This window comes from Mizuhopecten yessoensis, unplaced genomic scaffold (assembly GCF_002113885.1).
Source record: "Mizuhopecten yessoensis strain PY_sf001 unplaced genomic scaffold, ASM211388v2 scaffold10885, whole genome shotgun sequence".
NCBI lineage: Eukaryota > Metazoa > Mollusca > Bivalvia > Pectinida > Pectinidae > Mizuhopecten > Mizuhopecten yessoensis.
In genome coordinates, this window is record NW_018408770.1 from 1,051,751 (window position 1) to 1,071,550 (window position 19,800).

At 37.9% G+C, this 19,800-nt stretch overlaps 1 protein-coding gene across 2 annotated transcripts in view; it reads right to left on the reverse strand.

Annotated features, from left to right (window-relative positions):
• Positions 1–19,800, reverse strand: part of LOC110463302 — a 45,633-nt gene that overhangs the window by 23,332 nt on the left and 2,501 nt on the right. For both annotated transcript variants that reach the window (XM_021517799.1, XM_021517801.1), the window contains 10 exons: positions 18,802–18,825; positions 18,186–18,435; positions 15,942–16,098; positions 12,955–13,100; positions 10,898–11,075; positions 8,101–8,231; positions 6,924–7,065; positions 4,246–4,367; positions 3,984–4,110; positions 2,981–3,114 (listed from right to left, as the gene is read on the reverse strand). In XM_021517799.1, coding sequence (XP_021373474.1) covers positions 2,981–3,114; positions 3,984–4,110; positions 4,246–4,367; positions 6,924–7,065; positions 8,101–8,231; positions 10,898–11,075; positions 12,955–13,100; positions 15,942–16,098; positions 18,186–18,435; positions 18,802–18,825 — 1,411 coding nt within the window. The remainder of the gene's footprint in view (positions 1–2,980; positions 3,115–3,983; positions 4,111–4,245; positions 4,368–6,923; positions 7,066–8,100; positions 8,232–10,897; positions 11,076–12,954; positions 13,101–15,941; positions 16,099–18,185; positions 18,436–18,801; positions 18,826–19,800) is intronic.

The following is a 19,800-nucleotide window of genomic DNA, read 5'->3' on the forward strand; positions in this document are numbered from 1 at the left end:
TGAATGTTAGTGGTTTGGTGAGCATGTATTCAAGTAGTAGCTTGTATAGTTTTTTGTCTGTTGCCTGTTCTAGTGTTATCTTTTTATGTGTTTTTGTGTATTCATACTGTTTTCCTGTATAACTTACAACCAAATTTTAGGAATGGCTATTTTTAACCTGCTAATTTCGGAAATCCAATTCGATTTAGAAATTAGTTTGGCTAAAATTTTATCTTGTGAAATTCACATATCTGTCCCCAGAATATCTCCAATAGATCATAGTGATTATTCCCCTTTTAATCCAGTTTTCATAAACCAAACATTTACCTTTGTATTTAATAAAACGATTTCCCTACAAAATTTGTTGCCTTAATATGTGAAAATCTGTCAGGGAACTATTTTCAGTTTGACGTGTTTTTAGCCATGATACTAGAATGTCTTTGTAGAATCTAGGAAGTCTTTCTGTTCTACCTAAAGATGCTACACTGTCAATATTCATTTAAAAAAATAAAAAACAAGATTTTTTGTAATAAATGGTTGGTATATTTCCAAGCTGCTTCCTCTGATTTTAACAGCCTTTTTATCCAATTTATTTTTAAACAATCTTTTGAGGTCTCTATATCAGTTATGTTTAAACCTCCTTTTTGTAATGTCCTATACAGGTATGTTCTCTTTATTTTTTTTAGAGATTGAGTTACTTTATCTAGAGTTTTATCCCAATAGGTTCACATGACCAAAATAAATACCTAAAGCTTTAGCTGGTTTAGGTGAGTTTCACACCGTCCAAGGTCTCTGTATAGTGTTTAAACTTGCCTAGCCAATATCCCTCAGTTTTTTCTTTGTTAAGTTTCAGACCTGAATACTTACCATACTCAGGTTGATCAGATTAAGCGAGAGCTTTATTTTGTATTTCGATTTTAAAAATAAAGATGCATCGCCTGCGAATGGACTGATTGTTTTATATTTTCTCCTGATTTCAGTCGAATTGGAATACCAGTCAAAATTTTTCTTTTCTATTTCTTATTGCCATTATTTCAACTGCAATTACAAACAATAGAGCAGGTAGTGGGCATCCCTGCCTAATTCCACAAGTTATTTAGATTTTTTTCAAAAACCATCCATTATAAGCAACAAATGCTGATATATTTTAATATAATGTTTTAACCCACGTTATAAATAACTTATCAAAACCAAATTTCTCTAATGATTTAAGCATAAAAACTATTCAAGTAAATCAAAAGCTTTAGAAAAGTCTAAGAATAAAATAGCACCATTTATTTTAATTTCGTCAGTGTAGTCTAATAGTACAGGATCAGACATTAAGAACAGATGCTGAACCATAGTACAGGATCAGACATTAAGAACAGGTGCTGAACCATAGTATAGGATCAGACACTAAGAACAGGTGAAGTATAGGATCAGACATTAAGAACAGGTGATGAACTATAGTATAGGATCAGACACTCAGAACAGGTGATGAACCATAATATAGGATCAGAAGAACAGGTGCTGAACCTTAGTATAGGATCAGACATGACATTAAGAACAGATGCTGAACCATAGTACAGGATCGGACATTAAGAACAAGTGCTGAACCTTAATATAGGATCAGACACTAAGAACAGGTGCTGAACCTTAGTATAGGATCAGACATTAAGAACAGGTGCTGAACCATAATATAGGCTCAGACATTAAGAACAGGTGCTGAACCATAGTACAGGATCAGACATTAAGAACAAGTGCTGAACCTTAATATAGGATCAGACACTAAGAACAGGTGCTGAACCAGAGTATAGGATCAGACACTAAGAACAGGTTCTGAACCATAGTATAGGATTGGACACTAAGAACAGGTGCTGAACCATAGTATAGGGTCAGACATTAAGAACAGGTGCTGAACCATAGTATAAGATCAGACATTAAGAACAGGTGCTGAACTATAGTATAGGATCAGACATTAAGAACAGGTGCTGAACCATAATATAGGCTCAGACATTAAGAACAGGTGCTGAACCATAGTATAAGATCAGACATTAAGAACAGGTGCTGAACTATAGTATAGGTTCAGACACTAAGAACAGGTGCTGAACCATAGTACAGGATTGGACACTAAGAACAGGTGCTGAACCATAGTATAGGTTCAGACATTAAGAACAGGTGCTGAACCATAGTACAGGATCAGACATTAAGAACAAGTGCTGAACCTTAATATAGGATCAGACACTAAGAACAGGTGCTGAACCTTAGTACAGGATCAGACATTAAGAACAGGTGATGAACTATAGTATAGGATCAGACACTCAAAACAGGTGATGAACCATAATATAGGATCAGACACTAAGAACAGGTGCTGAACCATAGTATAGGTTCAGACATTAAGAACAGGTGCTGAACCATAGTACAGGATCAGACATTAAGAACAAGTGCTGAACCTTAATATAGGATCAGACACTAAGAACAGGTGCTGAACCTTAGTATAGGATCAGACATTAAGAACAGGTGCTGAACTATAGTATAGGTTCAGACACTAAGAACAGGTGCTGAACCATAGTATAGGATCAGACACTCAGAACAGGTGATGAACCATAATATAGGATCAGACACTAAGAACAGGTGCTGAACCATAGTATAGGATCAGACACTAAGAACAGGTGCTGAACCAGAGTATAGGATCAGACATTAAGAACAGGTGCTGAACCATAATATAGGATCAGACATTAAGAACAGGTGCTGAACCAGAGTATAGGATCAGACACTAAGAACAGGTGCTGAACCATAGTATAGGATCAGACATTAAGAACAGGTGATGAACCATAGTATAGGTTCGGAGATTAAGAACAGGTGCTGAACCATAGTATAGGATCAGACACTAAGAACAGGTGCTGAACCATTATGAAACAGTATACATAATGTAAATTGTTTATAATCAAACACTGTAAGATTGTACCTTTTTTACAGAGATCAAATAAAACAACATGTGATAGACACAAATTATACAAACTTGAACTGATCCAGAAGGGTCCTGATTGTGTCCCCGCAGTATTTTAAAAATCTTTCGTCATAGTCATCTCCGTTCAAGTGTAGGTGTGCCTCTCCTATAGGCTCAATGATATCTAGGGCCTCTTGGTAATTTTGCTGAAAAATAGAATATAGTCCAATGTTGCAATGTGCAAATACAAACAAAAAGCATCATTATCCCCTACTCATTTAGGAGGCACGCTAGTCTAGTAGTAGGACGCCGGGCTGGTGACTGAAGGGTTGCGGGTTCAAGTCATGGCATGGCACGGCACGACATGGCAAGGCACGGCAATGTGTTGTTTCTTTGAGCAAGATACTCTACTCCACTTGCTCCAGTCTACTCAGCTGTGAATGAGTAAGTGGTTGGGCAGTGCTAGAATTGTAGAATGCTAGCTGTGAGCGCCGAAACGGCTTTGAGATGAACCTCAAATTATTATTATTCCCACAGTTAACACCATATGAAACTAAGAATTTGAGCTTCTATATATTATACTGATATTACTGTATAGCGCTTTAAACTTGCGGGATCAATATTCGTATTCAGTACATATTCGCGGGGGTTACATTTCGCTATGTATCTGAATACCATGCATCTTGCAAAGTTTTTTGAGTGTCGTCATTTTAGAGTTAAACCTCGAAATACAGGTAAACCATTTGAAAACACTGAACACAAAAATATGTTGTGGCCATTTATATGTAAATGTTGTTTTTACATGGACTGCCAAGTTGTCTGATGATAATCTGATTGGAGCTCATTTAAGCTTGTACAGCAGCATTGGGTATAAGTATTTTCAACATGTTGTGATAAGGCCCATCAAAGTGGTTGACGTTTTCAATAATTTCGCTGGTGTTTAGAATTCAAGGATATTAGACAAAGCGTGAATATATGTAAAGGGAAATTAAAACCCCCGCGAAATACAACCACTATGCAGTACATGAAATTCCTATGTCTGGCATATATATTTACAGCAACAAAAATGTCTTACTTTCCAATTCCAAATCTTCTTAAATTTAAGCTGACTGAATGTATCACAGCACCGGTACACTCCTTGCCTGTGCATCGTTCTCATCAGTACCTTCATGAGTGGAAACCATACCTGTTCTGTTCCCTTCCTGCAAAATTATATCAACAGAGTATTTTTAACCTATTTACTGGAGGTTTACATGAAAGTAATATTACAGTTAAATTCAGTTAATGATATGTGAAAATATTGTTAATTTGTGTATGCAATACTCAGACTACTTTACCTTGCACTGGACTTGTCACTCAAGACCGTGACATAATCGTATGCCCACGACATATGTTCAGGCTTCTTCTGCAAGACTTCTTGGAACATTGCAAGCATTTTGTTCATGATCTGAGGGTTTTCCTGAAAAATTTAATAGACCTGGTTTTTAATCAACATTTACTTAAGACACCATCACATTAAATCAGGAATACTTCCATATTCAAAAACACCATCATATTCAAACAACAAGAAGCCCAGAGGGCCTGTATCGCTCACCTGAATATGTTTAAAATAATTGGTATGAAGTAAAGATATATCACTCCATGGTAGGTGCTGTAAGTACATATGAAATTTCAGAAAGATCCATCCAGTACTTGAGATATAGCGAGAACAAACTTCAAACAGAGTCCCACCCCTATGCCCCTAGAGGGGTCATCCCACCGTTTATACCAAATTGAGTTCCCTTGGCCCAAGGATGCTCCAGACTAAATAAGGATAAAATCCCTTAATCCCAATGGTCAAAGAAGGATTGTAAAGGTGTTATCTCTATTTCTTCTATTGGGCCCCGCCCTTCTGCCCCTGGGAGACCACACCCACTGCTTATACAAAATTGAGTCCCCTTGGCCCAAGGATGCTCCAGACGAAATTAGGATAAAATCCCTTATTCCCTATGGTAGAAGAAGGATTTTAAAGGTTTTACATCAATTTCCCCTATTGGGCCCCACCTGTCTGCCTCCAGGGGGGTTAGACACACCGTTTTTTTAAATATTGGTTCCCCTTCACCCAAGGATGCTTCATACCAAGTTTGGATAAAATCCTGTCATTCGTAAAGAAGAAGGTATTTGCCATGTTTCCCCTATTGGGCCCCGCCCTTCTGCACCGAGGGGGGCCACACTCACTGTTTATACAAAATTGAGTCCCTTTTACCAAAGATCCTCCAGACCAAATTGGGAAGAAATCCCTTCATCCCTATGGTAGAAGAAGGATTTTAAAGGTTTACCTCTATTTCCCCTATTGGGCCCCGCCCCTCGGGTCCCAGGGTGCCACACCCACCGTTTATACAAAATTTGTTTCTCTTTACCCAAGGATGCTTCAGATCAAATACGGAACAAATCCTTTCAATCCTACAGAAGAAGAAAGATTTTAAGAATTTGCTATATTTCCCCTATTGGGCCCTGCCCCTCAGCCCCCAGGGGGGCCAGACACACCGTTTATACAAACTTGGTTCCCCTTTACCCAAGGATGATCCACACCAATTATGGACCAAATCCTTTCATTCCTACAGAAGAAGAAGGATTTTAAAGATTAATTTGCTATGTTTCCTCTATTGGGCCCCGCCCCTCAGGCCCCTGGGTTGCCAGACCCACCATTTATACAAAATTGGTTCCCCTTCAGGCCTTCACCCAAGAATGCTTCAGACTAAATATGGACCAAATCCTTTCATTCCTACAGAAGAAGAAGGAGTTAAAAGAATTTGCTATGTTTCCCTATTGGGCCCCGCCCCTCAGGCCCCTGGAGGGCCAGACCCACGGTTTATACAAAATTGGTTCTCCTTCACCCCAGGATGATTCAGACCAAAAATGGAACAAATCCTTTCATTCCTACAGAAGAAGGATTTTAAATATTTTTCAATATTTCCCCTATTGGGCCCCGCCCCGCCCCGCCCCGCCCCTCAGCCCCAGGGGGGCCAGACCCACCATTGGCCCCCTTGGCCTAAGGATGCTCAGACCAAATTTAGTCCAAATCTACTGGCCCGTTCAGGACAAGAAGCGTTTTAAAGGAAAAGTTTACGGATGGACGGATGGACGGATGGACGGACGACGGACGGACAGACGACGGACGCTGAGCCATGGCATAAGCTTACTTGCACTTTGGGTATTTTTGGTTACTTTGAGTTAGTTAAGACATACTGGTGGCAATGACCCACAGATGTACGGACGGACAGGTGATTCCTATATACCCCCCAAACTTTGTAGGGGGTTAAAATCGTTATTTCTGTGGAATATTATGGATTGTTTCTGTCCAGAACCCAACAACTCTGACATAATCATATCCTTGTGAGTATCCTGAAGGTTTCCTGAACAATACAAGATAATGGTTTCCTGGACAATACAAGGTAAAGGTTTCCTTGACAATACAAGGTAACGGTTTCCTAGACAATACAAGGTAATGGTTTCCTAGACAATACAAGGTAACGGTTTCCTAGACAATACAAGGTAACGGTTTCCTTGACAATACAAGGTAACGGTTTCCTAGACAATACAAGGTAATGGTTTCCTGGACAATACAAGGTAATGGATCCCTAGACAATACAAGGTAATGGATCCCTAGACAATACAAGGTAAAGGTTTCCTAGATAATACAAGGTAATGGTTTCTTAGACAATACAAGGTACTGGTTTCCTGGACCATACTAGTTAATAGTTTTCTAGACAATACAAGGTAATAGTTTCCAAGACAATATAAGGTAATGGTTTCCTGGACAATACAAAGTAATGGTTTCTTAGACAATACAAGGTAATGGTTTCCACAACAATACTAGTTAATAGTTTTCTAGACAATGCAAGTTAATGGTGTCCTAGACAATACAAGGTTCTGGTTTCTTAGACAATACATGGTAATGGTTTCTGAACGAAAACATATCAAAGTATATTGTATTTGGGTTGTGCTACATATTTCTGATTCAAAATCAACTTACATCATAGGTCTTCGCTGTTGTTTCTTTCAAAAGATATAAAATCCTTGATAACACTTTATGCATGTGACCATGATCAGTAAGAAAGAATCTCTTCATAAGGTCTATGATGTCATCCAATAAAACAACTGTCCATCTTATATTTCTACAAAAAAAGCCCAACAACAAACAAACAAAAAATTAAACAAATTTCATTAATTAAATAAAAACAAAAAACAGACATTACATTTCAAAATCATATCTTTCATAAATTTTACATGAAGCCTTAATAATGAATTGGAAATTATTTATGGTATAATACTATTAAACACATGAGCTTTGAGTATTTACAATATATGCATGGGCACACACCCTAGACGTGTAAGGAAAGATATGACGTTTTATTGTACATAATTTGTATAACTTCCTTTTTATTTTCAAAAGAATACATTGTAGGGCACTGACTATTTAAGGAATGACAGACACTTATGTGAACAGAATAAGTTGCGAGTGTGAATACCTTGATTCCAGTGCATGTGTATGGGTGTGACCTGGAGGTTGTATACTTTACTGGTGTATGGTCTTTGTGATTATGTATTATTAGATTATAGCTTATTCAAACCCAATTCAAATTGAAAACTATAGCAAGGGAACAGTAATACTAACCCCAGACCATATTATATTTGAGTTGAAACATGCTTTTTTTTTTATAGATATACACTTGTTACATATATACTTATACACACTTATTACATACTTACACACACTTGTTACATATATACTTACACACACTTGTTACATACTTACACACACTTGTTACATACTTACATACACTTGTTATATACTTACATACACTTGTTACATACTTACACATACTTGTTATATACTAACACATACTTGTTATATACTAACACACACTTGTTACATACTTACACACACTTGTTATATACTTACATACACTTGTTACATACTTACACACACTTGTTATATACTTACATACACTTGTTATATATTTACATACACTTGTTACATACTTACACACACATGTAACATACTTACATACACTTGTTACATACTTACACACACTTGTTATATACTTACATACACTTGTTACATACTTACACACACTTGTTACATACTTACACATACTTGTTACATACTTACATACACTTGTATGTGTTAGTATATTCACTATACTTACATAAAACTGTCAACCATTTTATTGACAATGTCCCTAGATATATCAGCATGTCTTTCTCGAAATTTGTTGCTGCTAATTGTGGCTCCTACAGTTTGCCAATGTCTCTGGAAAATATCTGGATTTTGAAGAACCTAATTGAGAGGAAACAAACATCATTTACATTTAACATTTTAATTGGCTGATCCTTATATTTTCATTTCGATCTGTGCTTACTGATTCCATTATCAAAACAATTAAAGCAATGTGATCAATTAAATTCCCATCACTTGCATTCAACTTGCAGTTATTCACATGAGGCTCACCTGGTATTTTATTTTCAATTTAAAAACCTACTGAGTACCAACCAGTTTATCAAAGGAGTACAAGAAGTACAGGTTGCAAGAAGAACTACATGTAAATCTGTTTGGATGGGTAAGACACCAAAAACTTGAGTTCACATGTTATGTCCAAAGGAGGTAGTCTCCAGGGGTTGGTCTGGACCTCCGGGTCAATCTTCGTGGCATGTTTTCTTTTCTTCGTGCCAAGAAATTGCACATTTGTTCATAGATTAGGGATAAAACCCCTAAATCAATATGGAAGGTGAAGGATTTTATTGATTAATCTCTATTTCCCCTATTAGGTCAAACCCCTCTGCCCCTGGAGAGCCACACATGCTGTTTATATAAACCTGAGTTAAACTTGCCTAAGGATGCTCTAGACCAAATTTGGTTAAAATCCCTTTAATCATTTGGGAGGAGAAGGATTTTTAAAATGTAAAGCTGTATTTCCCCTATTGGGCCCAGCTAGCCACTCTGACCCCTCCCCCAAACAAATTTACAAAATTAAGTCTCTCTGCCTATAGATGATCTTTAACAATGTTTTTTGGCCTTCTGGCCCCTAGGGTGGTGGGGGATGGGGCACAAACTCCGTTTAAAACTTTATGCAAAATTGAATCCCCTTTTCCTAAAGATGCTCTAGAACAGGTTTGGTTAAAATCTCTTCACTGGTAAAAAAGGAGAAAGATTTTTAAGTTTTCCTCTTTTTCCCGTAATGGGCTTCCCATGTACCCTTCTGCCCCAAAGGAAGCACACAGCCTCAGTTTACATAAAGGGCACACCCTCTGTTAATACAAATTTGAGGCCCCTTTGTCCAAAGATGCTCCAAAACAAATTTGGTCAAAATCCTTTTATTGGTTGAGAAGAAGAAGATTTTTGAAGATTTACCTATTTTCCACTTATTTGGCCCCGCCCCTCTGCCCCCAAGGGGGCCATACCCTATGTTTATAAAAAATTGAGAATTCTTTGGCCAATGATGCTACAGACCAAATTTGGTCAAAATCCTCTGCGCCGTTAAGGTATGTATCGTTTTAAAGGAAAAAGTTGACGGACAATGGTTGCAGGACCACTGACAACGGACGCTGCACCACGGCATAAGATCACTGGGACCATCAGGCCAGGTGAGCTAAAAATCAGACAAGTAATATTCTTCTGGAAGTTAAATTATGATGGTAATGTTTTAACAAAGTGTTTTTGACTCTCAAGTATATAAATAAGATGCCTAATGTAGCTGCTGCTTTAAGGAAGGCAGGAGAGTCTTGTGTAAATTGACAATTTCAATGGAAATAATGTTTATGAGAGAGTAGCCTTTGTTCAATCAACTTCCTGGATGGTATCTTTAAAGGCGGGTTTCTTTATAATTAAATTTCTGTATATTGGAGGGTTTCTTAGTTTATTTGACTTTGTGTTAAAAGAAGGATTCTTTAACTTGTTTAATCCATTTCCTATTTGTAAGATGGTTTCTTAGTTAAATCAAATTCCTGTTTATAAGAGAGTCGGTGCCTTTGTTAAATCAATTTCCTTTTCGTGAGACAGGTTCTTGCATAAAAATAAGTTTTTGATACAGGCTGTTGAATTTTTCTTAAGCATCAGTTTTAAAATTGCCACCTAATTTATACTTGTCTATCACTATTTGAGAAAACCTTATGTCAGGTCAGTCCTTTATTTTATGGCTCATAAACATCACCATATGCCCAACAATTGTATATATTGTTTTGGGATGGGGATCTCAACAATTTCAAAGTTATGACCCAGGGACTAAGTCTCAAGGGGTGGGGCCAGACCACAGAGCCATCCTTGAAGCATATGTGCATTCGTCTCTTAATACTCAGCAATTGTGTATGTGGTTATAGGGTGAGGATCTCAATCAATTCCAAGTTATAAACTATTTTTGGCCCCACCCCTTATCCCGAGGGATCAGCCTGTCCAATTGTACAATTGTGAATTCCCACCACCTAGGCATGCTTCCAACAAAAAATTGTTGATATCTATTGCTAAGTTCCAGAGAATAAGTCACTTATAGCAAAACAGGCAAATTACCCTTTTTGGCCCGGTCTCTCAGCCCCCTGGGGTATCAATCCCACCATTCGTACAATTTTGAATCCCCGCCACCTAGGGATGCTTCCAACCAAATATTGTTGTTATCCATTGCTTAGTTAAACCCTGGTCCTTCAGAACTGCTGAGCTAAAAATTGGATTCAGAGAAAATTACCCCAGGGCCACAATAAATTCTTATGAACAGGTCTATCACCATGCATGCTGGAACCCTTAAATCATGTCTGTATTCATCAATATCCTCTGTTTAAGTTTGTCTTAGTATTTCGTCTGTTACCACCAAACTAAAAGTCTATTGAACACATGCATATAGTAGAAGTTCACATATGTTATGGTTGAAGTCATGTGAATTCATAAAGAATGTCTTCCAGTGATAACATTGATGATATGACAGGTCATGGATGAACTACAATAGAAAAAAATCTTACTTGATATGGGTTGTCATTATGTTTGCCAGGGTAAGCTTTCGCTATCCTCTTCATTGCACACTGTAAATGGGAGACAAAGTCATCTGGTACCTCAGTGATTTTTGTGAAGTAGAACAGGTACAGATCCAGAAACTGTTGATGAATCTCTGGGTCATAAACTTTGTCACTTTTGTAGTTACTGAAAATTTGGGAATTATACCAAGTTTACATATTAACCCTGATATCATACATCCACTATCAAAAGTAGTATTATAGGAGTTTAGTGTAGTAAATCAGCTAGAAATTCTTATCCTGATAACTACCAAACAATTCAAACTGTCAGCGAGCTCACATAGATATACCCCCCTGCACCTACAAGATTTCTGGAGCAGAAGTTAAAGTGTCAAGGGCCATAACTCCAGGAAAAGTAGTTAAATCACAAATTCCATTCTTCATGCACATGTACATAAGATGTAGTTTAACACTACCAAGTTACCAAAAAATAAAAAAAACAGTTAAGTAGGTGTTGTGTTTACAAGGTTTCTGGAGCAGAATATTTCAAGAGCCATGACTTTAAGAAAAACAAGAGGCCCAGAGGGCCTGTATCGCTCACCTGGATATCTAAGAAATCATGGCAAAATATTCTCCAAATGAGATCCAAGGGAATATGCCAGACCCCAAGGCCAATCCTTGTAGCATATCTGTATTTGATTTTTTATGCCCAGCAATTTTATGTATGGTTATGGGGTGGGGATCTCAACTGTTTCCAAGCTGTGACTCAGAAACTAGGTCCCTAGGGTTGTGGCCAGACCCCAGGATCAATTCTAATATCATGACAGCATTTGTCTCTTTTTGCCCAGTGTTTGTATATATAGTTTTGGGTTGGGGATCTTAACCGTTTCAAAGTTATGACCCAGGGGTTAAGTCTCCAAGGGTGGGGCCAGACCCTAGGGCCATCCTTGAAGCAAATGTGCATTCCTCTCTTTATACTCAGCAATTATATATATGGTTATATAGTGGGGATCTCAACCATTTCCAAGTAATACATTTTTTTTGGCCCCACCCCTTAGCCCGGGGGGTCAGCCCCACCATTTGTACAATTTTGAATCCCTGCATCCCATGAATGCTTCTGATTAAATATGATTGATATCCATGGTATAGTTCTACGGAAGAAGTCGTTTATAGCAATTTAGCCAAATTGCCCCCTTTTGGCCCCGCCCTCAGTCCCCTGGGGGGTCAGCCCCACCATTTGTACAATTTTGATCCCCACCACCTAGGGATGCTTCCAATCAAATATGGTTGATATTCATCTCTCAGTTCCAGAGGAGATGTCGCTTGAAGCAATATAGCCAAATAACCCTTTTTGGCCCCGCCCCTCAGCCCCCTGGGGGGTCAGCCCAACCATTTGTACAATTTTGAATCCACACCACCTAGGAATGCTTCCAGTCAAATATGGTTGATATCCATCTCTTAGTTCCAGAGGAAATGTCGCTTAAGGCAATATAGCCAAATTGCCCCCTTTTTGCCCAGCCCCTCAGCCCCCTGGGGGATCAGCCCCACCATTTGTATAATTTTGAATCCCCACCACCTAGGGATGCTTCCAGTCAAATTTAGTTAAATTCCAATCAGTGGTTAAGAAGAAGAAGTCGTTTAAAGAAATTGTTGACGGACGGACGAAGGACGCCACGGTATGGCATAAGCTCACCTTGGTCCTTCGGACCCGGTGAGCTAATAATCAAATTGCAAATGCACATTATGGTTTAGGAGGAGTTGTGCTTACAAGCCAGTAAGGATAATGGACAGATGGACGGACAGGGTGATTCCTATATCCCCTCCTACCCCATCCCCCTGTCGCTCGTCAGTATATCGTAGGTACTGTATCAATGATTAACAAAACACACTGCACCCTTGAATATGCCTACCATGGTTCATGATCAGTGCCTTTCTCAACATACCTAGATAATAAAATGTAACTAATTTTCCTATGACTGAAATAGAATTAGTTTGTAATGATTCCCAAACCTTATGCAGTGCAATCTACTGAGATATCTGCACAAAATATAGTGTTAATTGCTTACCCAAGGATGATTTTGATGAGTTCGGGGAGACAGTCTCCCCAGAAGTGAGAATGTGATTTGGCCACAAATTTCTTAGGATCCTCAGGTACACAATGCCACACCTTCAAACTGTCAATCATTCTGGTAAGTCCTTCCCCTTTCAAAGCCTAAAAAAAAATCTGTAAGCTTTTAATACTGTAACAGTTGAAATGTTCGTGGTGTGGAAAAACTCATGTTTTTCATTTTAAGTTTATTAGTACAAAACTACCTTGTTAAATTGAGCTATAAAAACCTATTTAGAAACACCAAGAAAAGCTTAAATTTGATTGGCTGTTGGTTCCTATTGCTTCAAATGTCAGTATGAGAAAGATGTTGTTTTAATGTTCAAAATATTTACAATAAACCTTGATTATGTAAACAGTGAATTTTACATTCATTTCCATTTCATATGAAATGTATAAGATACTCGTCACTAATTCTTCATTATAGGTCATCAGAGGAAAAACCTTGGACTTGTTTAATAAATTCATACTTGCCAATATTTTTAAATTTCGGAAATTCATAAATAAAATGACTGTATATATTACATGTACCCCTAGGAACTATAACATTTTAAAACAAGAGGCCCAGAGGGCCTGTATCGCTCACCTGAATATTTAAGCAGTCATAGCAAATATTCTCATGAAATATTGTATTGTACTACAAATTTGTCACTTGCAAACTTTGTCAGCTCCATCTGTTGAAACTACCAGTCAAATATTATTTTAAGATTTTATGCCTTTTGGCCATTGTTCTTCTTCAAAAGTTGTTTGACATATTTTTTCCTGTGACCTTGTAAGTATGTCAATTCATTTTCTTTCTCAAACTTTTATAGCTCTATCCCAAAAAGCTACCAGCCAAATCTTATGAATCCATTCCTTTTAGTCCTTCAGAACAAATCCTTTGAAATGTTGTTGACCTCTGTGACATTTAAAGTAGGTTGAGGTCATTTTAATTTGCAAACTTTGGTGAGCTCTATCCCAAGAAGCCGCTAGCCAAATATTATAATTTCATGCCTTTCGATTTTTCAGAAGAAGTTGCCCGATGTTTTCGACATATTTGACATGATTATATACCTTTTAGTTCTTCAAGAGAAGTCATTTGAAGGATTTGACATATTTGACTGCTGTGACCTTGAAAGGAGGTCAAACTCATTTTCATTCTCAAACTTTGTCGGTCTCTATCCCAGGAAGCCACCAGCCAAATATGAAGGTTCTATACCTTTTAGTTCTTCAGAAGAAATGTTTCAAGTGTTTGACATATTTGACCCCTGTGACCTTGAAGAAGGTCAAAGTCATTTTCAATCTCAAGCTTTGTCTGGCTCTATCTCAGGAAGCCACAAGGCAAATATGAAGGTTCCACACCTTTTAGTTCTTCAGAAGAAATCATTTAAAAAGTTTGACATATTTGACCACTGTGACCTTGAAAGTAGGTTAAGGTCATTTTCATTCTCAAACTTTGTTAGGCTCTATCTCAGGAAGCCACCAGCCAAATATGAAGGTTCTATACCTTTTAGTTCTTCATCAAAAGTCGTTTTAAGCATTTGACATATTTGACTCCAGTGACCTTGAAAGCAGGTCAACTCATTTTCATTCTCAAACTTTGTCAGGCTCTATCCAGGTAAGCCACCAGCCAATTTTGAAGATTATATACCTTTAGTTCTTCAGAAATAACTTTGTCAGGCTCTACCCAGGAATCCACCAGCCAAATATAAAGATTCTATACCTTTTGGTTCTTCAGAAGAAGTCGTTAAAAGGGTTCAACATATTTGACCACTGTGAGCTTGAAAGTAGGTTAAGGTCATTTCATTCTCAAACTTTGTTGGGCTCTTTCCAAGGAAGCCACAAGCCAATTTTGAAGATAATGTACCTTTTAGTTCTTCAAGAGAAGTTGTTTGAAGTATTTGACATATTTGACTGCTGTGACCTTGAAAGGAGGTCAAACTCATTTTCATTCTCAAACTTTGTCAGGCTCTATCCAAGAAAGCTTTCAGTCAAATATCATGGCTCTACGCCTGTTCGTTCTTCAGAAGAAGTTGTTTAAAGGAAAAGTTGACGGATGAACGACGGACGGACGGACGACGACCGCCTCACCATGACATAAGCTCGCTTGCCATTCGGGTAGGTGAGTTAATAATGTAATCTTATCTAAAATTGAAATGTTCTTTCAGAGGAAATCATTAGATCTTAGAATATAGGAATACCTTAAGTAAATTCAGTGGTTGAAAATACTAAAGGACTAAGGGCATTAAGGGTTAATTCCGGCCTCATCATGGAATTAGAATTATTTGTTATATTCGTAACCTGGAATAAATAAAGTATGCAAATATGAAATTTCAAATACATTCGACAACTGGTTTAGGAGACATAGCATTACAAAAAGAGACATAAATCCGTATTTTCACAATAGAATGCGTGAATATGGTCTGTTGTGCATGCTTTGGGTTGAAAATTGGCCATTTTGAAGGAAATTACCCAAACACTTTTAAATATTTGAAAGCCTCCACATGCAACAAACAAATAAATATTTGATATGCTTTAACATTTTCATACCAGTGTTCATTCGTTGAAAGGCATTTTTGTTTGTCACATCCGAAGGCTTTCATTTCTGCATGCCAACTGTCCAAAAACACCATATTTTGGCTATTTCTGCACAGCAACACAGCTTTGTTGCTATGGTAGCGTAGGGCAACTACGCATGCGCATCTGCAGCATGTTAGATAGCCCCAATTTACCAATATGATGTTTTGAACAAAAATTGGTAAATAAATACAAGTTGAAATTTTTACTTTTTATGAGGCCAAAAATTACCCATAACATCCAAAGTCCTTTCAGGGTCCACAAATCAGAAGTCTCCCACCTAAATAGGGAGAGTTGGCAAGTATGTAAATATCATATAAAAGGTCATTCAAGTTAGCTCCAGTATTTATATATTATGTGACGTTTGGTAGAAGACTGGTATTTGTCTACCTGCAAGTACTCCTGCATGTCTTCTGTTCTGATCAATATTTCATCAATGAAGCAAGAAGTAGACGATCCCGGTCCGTACCGTAACAAACTCAGGAGGAATTCGAACAACAAGTCCTGACAGGTTTCCTGTGTGACCCGTCCCTCTCGTATACACACTCTGTAAGTAGTCATGAAGAATAAGTCATTATCATCATCCATTTTTACTATGTTTTAAGCATTAGTGGTGAAGATTAACAATTTGGGAATGAGAAAGGAAATCTTAACCCAAGGGTGAGATTCTTAGGTATTAGACTCATGTTTGGTGATTTCAGAATCTTTCCCAAAGGGTTGAGATTCACAATGACTTAAGTAAGCCTCATGTTTGTACCGCTTTATCACAACCTAGTTTGTAGGTCGTCTCGGAGCAGTTCACAACTTATTATCAGTGGTTATAGGGCCTTTGCAACCAGCCAATATCTTTCTCAACTCCCTGGGAAGCATACAGCCGGTGCAGCCATTTAGGTGCTCACAGTTAGCAAATAACAATTCCAGCACTGCCCAACCAAGTACTCATTTACAGGTGAGTAGACTGGAACATGCTTTGGTGACTCAAGAATCGTTTCCCAAGGGTTGAGATTCACAATAAATCACCCATTTACATATTTCTAAAAATTTGAAATTGTATGAAACAACAATCACTAGGCCAGTAGGCCTACATACTCTATGGTTAATGGAGTCAAAATAAAAACTAGCAAAAATATTTCAATTCGCTATCAGTATTTATGTACAAAAATTAACAAAAATATATTTATTAGCTCACCTGGTCCAAAGGACCAAGGTGAGCTTATGCCATACTGTGGCGTCCGTCGTCCGTCTGTCAAAAAATTCTTTAAACACCTTATTCTTCTTAACCACTGATTGGAATTTAACTAAATTTGACTGGAAGCATCCCTAGGTGGTGGGGATTCAAAATTGTACAAATGGTGGAGCTGACCCCCCAGGGGGCTGAGGGGCGGGGCCAAAAAGGGTTATTTGGCTATATTGCTTTAAGCGACTTCTTCTCTGGAACTAAGTGATGGATATCAACCATATTAGACTGGAAGCATCCCTAGGTGGTGGGGATTCAAAATTGTACAAATGGTGGGGCTGACCCCCAGAGGGCTGAGGGCGGGGCCAAAAGGGGGCAATTTGGCTAGATTGCTATAAACGACTTCTTCTGTAGAACTATGCACTGGATATCGATCATATTTGGTCGGAAGCATTCATAGGAGGCAGGGATTCAAAATTGTACAAATGGTGGGGCTGACCCCCCAGGCTAAGGGGTGGGGCCAAAAAAAGTTTATTGCCTGGAAATGGTTGAGATCCCCACCATATAACCACATATACAATTGCTGAGTATAAAGAGAAGAATGCACATTTGCTTCCGGGATGGCCCTAGGGTCTGGCCCCACCCTTGGAAACATAGTCCTTGGGCCATAACTTAAAAACGGTTGAGATCCCCACCCCAAAACTATATATACAAATGCTGGGCATAAAGAGACGAATGCAGTCATGATATTAGAATAGACCCTGGGGTCTGACCGAACCCCTAGGGACCTAGTTTCTTAGTCACAGCTTGGAAACAGTTGAGATCCCCGACCTATAACCATATAGACAATTGCTGAGTATAAAGAGATGAATGCACATATGCTTCCAGGATGGCCTTGGGGACTGCCCCACCCTTGGAGACTTAACCCCTGGGTCATAACTTCGAAATGGTTAAGATCCCCACCCCAAAACTATATATACAATTGTTGGGCATAAAGAGACAAATGCAGTCATGATATTAGAATTGACCCCAGGGTTTGCCCCACCCTTGCAGACTTAACCCCTGGGTCATAACTTTGAAACGGTTGAGATCCCCACCCCAAAACTATATATACAAATGCTGGGCAAAAAGAGACAAATGCAGTCATGATATTAGAATTGATCCTGGGGTCTGGCCACAACCATAGGGACCTAGTTTCTGAGTTACAGATTGGAAACAGTTGAGATCCCCACCTCATAACCATACATAAAATTGCTGGGCATGAAAAATCGAATACAGATATATATGCTACAAGGATTGGCCTTGGGGTCTGGCATATTCCCATGGATCTCATTTGGAGAATATTCTGCCATGATTGCTTAGATATCCAGGTGAGCGATACAGGCCCTATGGGCCTCTTGTTTTATTAATTATAATCTAAATCAACATGATAACTTGGTCATGATCAAAGAACTTACTGTATCACCCTTTTAAGTTGTTTAAACGTATTGGCAACCATCTCTCCCGGTACTGAATGTGGTGGAAGGAAATTCTTGACACAAATCTGTTCCTGCAAGGCGTTAAGACAAGCTCGAAGGTTTTCCTCATTCCCCACTTGAGTACAATGCCTGCAGTTATTCTCAAATTCTTGGCGCTGACGGTCCCTGTCACCACGTTTAGCATTGAGAAAGTCATACGCTCTTATTATGTATTCCAGTACAGACTGCTCTGTAAACAAATTATACAAAATGTATCTTGAACATCATTGCCATGTAGCTGTATGTCATACACCTATCATGTACCAATTGTGACAAATGTTTACTGTCCATTAACTACAATATAATGATGTAATGATGTTTATCAGACTTTCTGACTTTCAAACTCAAAATGTTCATGATTATAATTATAGATACTGAGAGGGCCACAGTGTGTCCAAATCCATAAAACGCCATAAATCAATAAATTATGATTGCATGTAAGAGTGGTTCACAAACGTGTTCTTATAGTATTTAACTTTCTAATATCACAGAATCGGAAAAGGTTTACAGTTCAGTTTGACATGATTGACAAAATGGTAAAGATATAGAAACAAACCTTGCTGGACTGGTTCTGAGTCATCTGTAACAACAAATAGCCTCATTACTACTCAATTAAAAATGTAAACCCAAGGGGCCTGTTGTACTTGTCTGTTATTTAATAGGGTTAGCCAAATACATTTAATGATGAAATGATTAAATTTAGCCAGTTACAGGCTTAAATATCATGACTATTGGCTTCATAGTTCTGAATAGGCTACCGTTACTCAATTTTTCAACACATTCAAAGGTTATAGAGTTTGTTATAATAATACATGTACAAAAAACCTATCATTACATCATTTAAGCAACATGCCTTAAATTATGATCTCGAGCCCAATAGTTCTAAAGAAGACAAAGAATATCACAATTACGACATCTGCATGTAGCTGTGGCTTTGAAAATGAATCCATGTCATTTCTCTTATATCTGTTATTCATTCACATCAGCAAGCTACAGGCTAAATGCAGTGGCTCTTTAGGGCCTCATGGTTCTTTACAAGAGTTGATATATTTAATTCATATGTGTATTAACACTTTTGACTTCTATGACCGTCAAAGTGATTTACTGAACAAAACTAGTAGTTTGACTCCAGCAAGCCACAAGCTACAGATCATCAATGAATTTACGGCCTCATGGTTCTATAGAATTTGAATATGATTGAAAATGTGTGGCCTTGAAAATATGTCAGTCACACATTTGAGCACATTTGAACATATCTGATAAATACATTTTTTTGGCCAATGCATTTATTCCTTGTGTATTTCATTTGTTCAAGGAATTAATTAAACTATAGGTCTTATAATGATATTAGAGCACTTTACCTAGCTTTAGTGTAAAAGGTAAGGTTTTGAATAGAAATGCATGCTCTTTAAACCCATTAAACCCTAAAGCCACATTAGAACCTTACTAATCTTAAAAACTGAGCAAGTCCACTTTAAAAACGTATTTTGAATATGGTATTTATTTCAATTATTAAATTTTAACAGTCAAAAACTGTCCAAATTGATGGGTTACA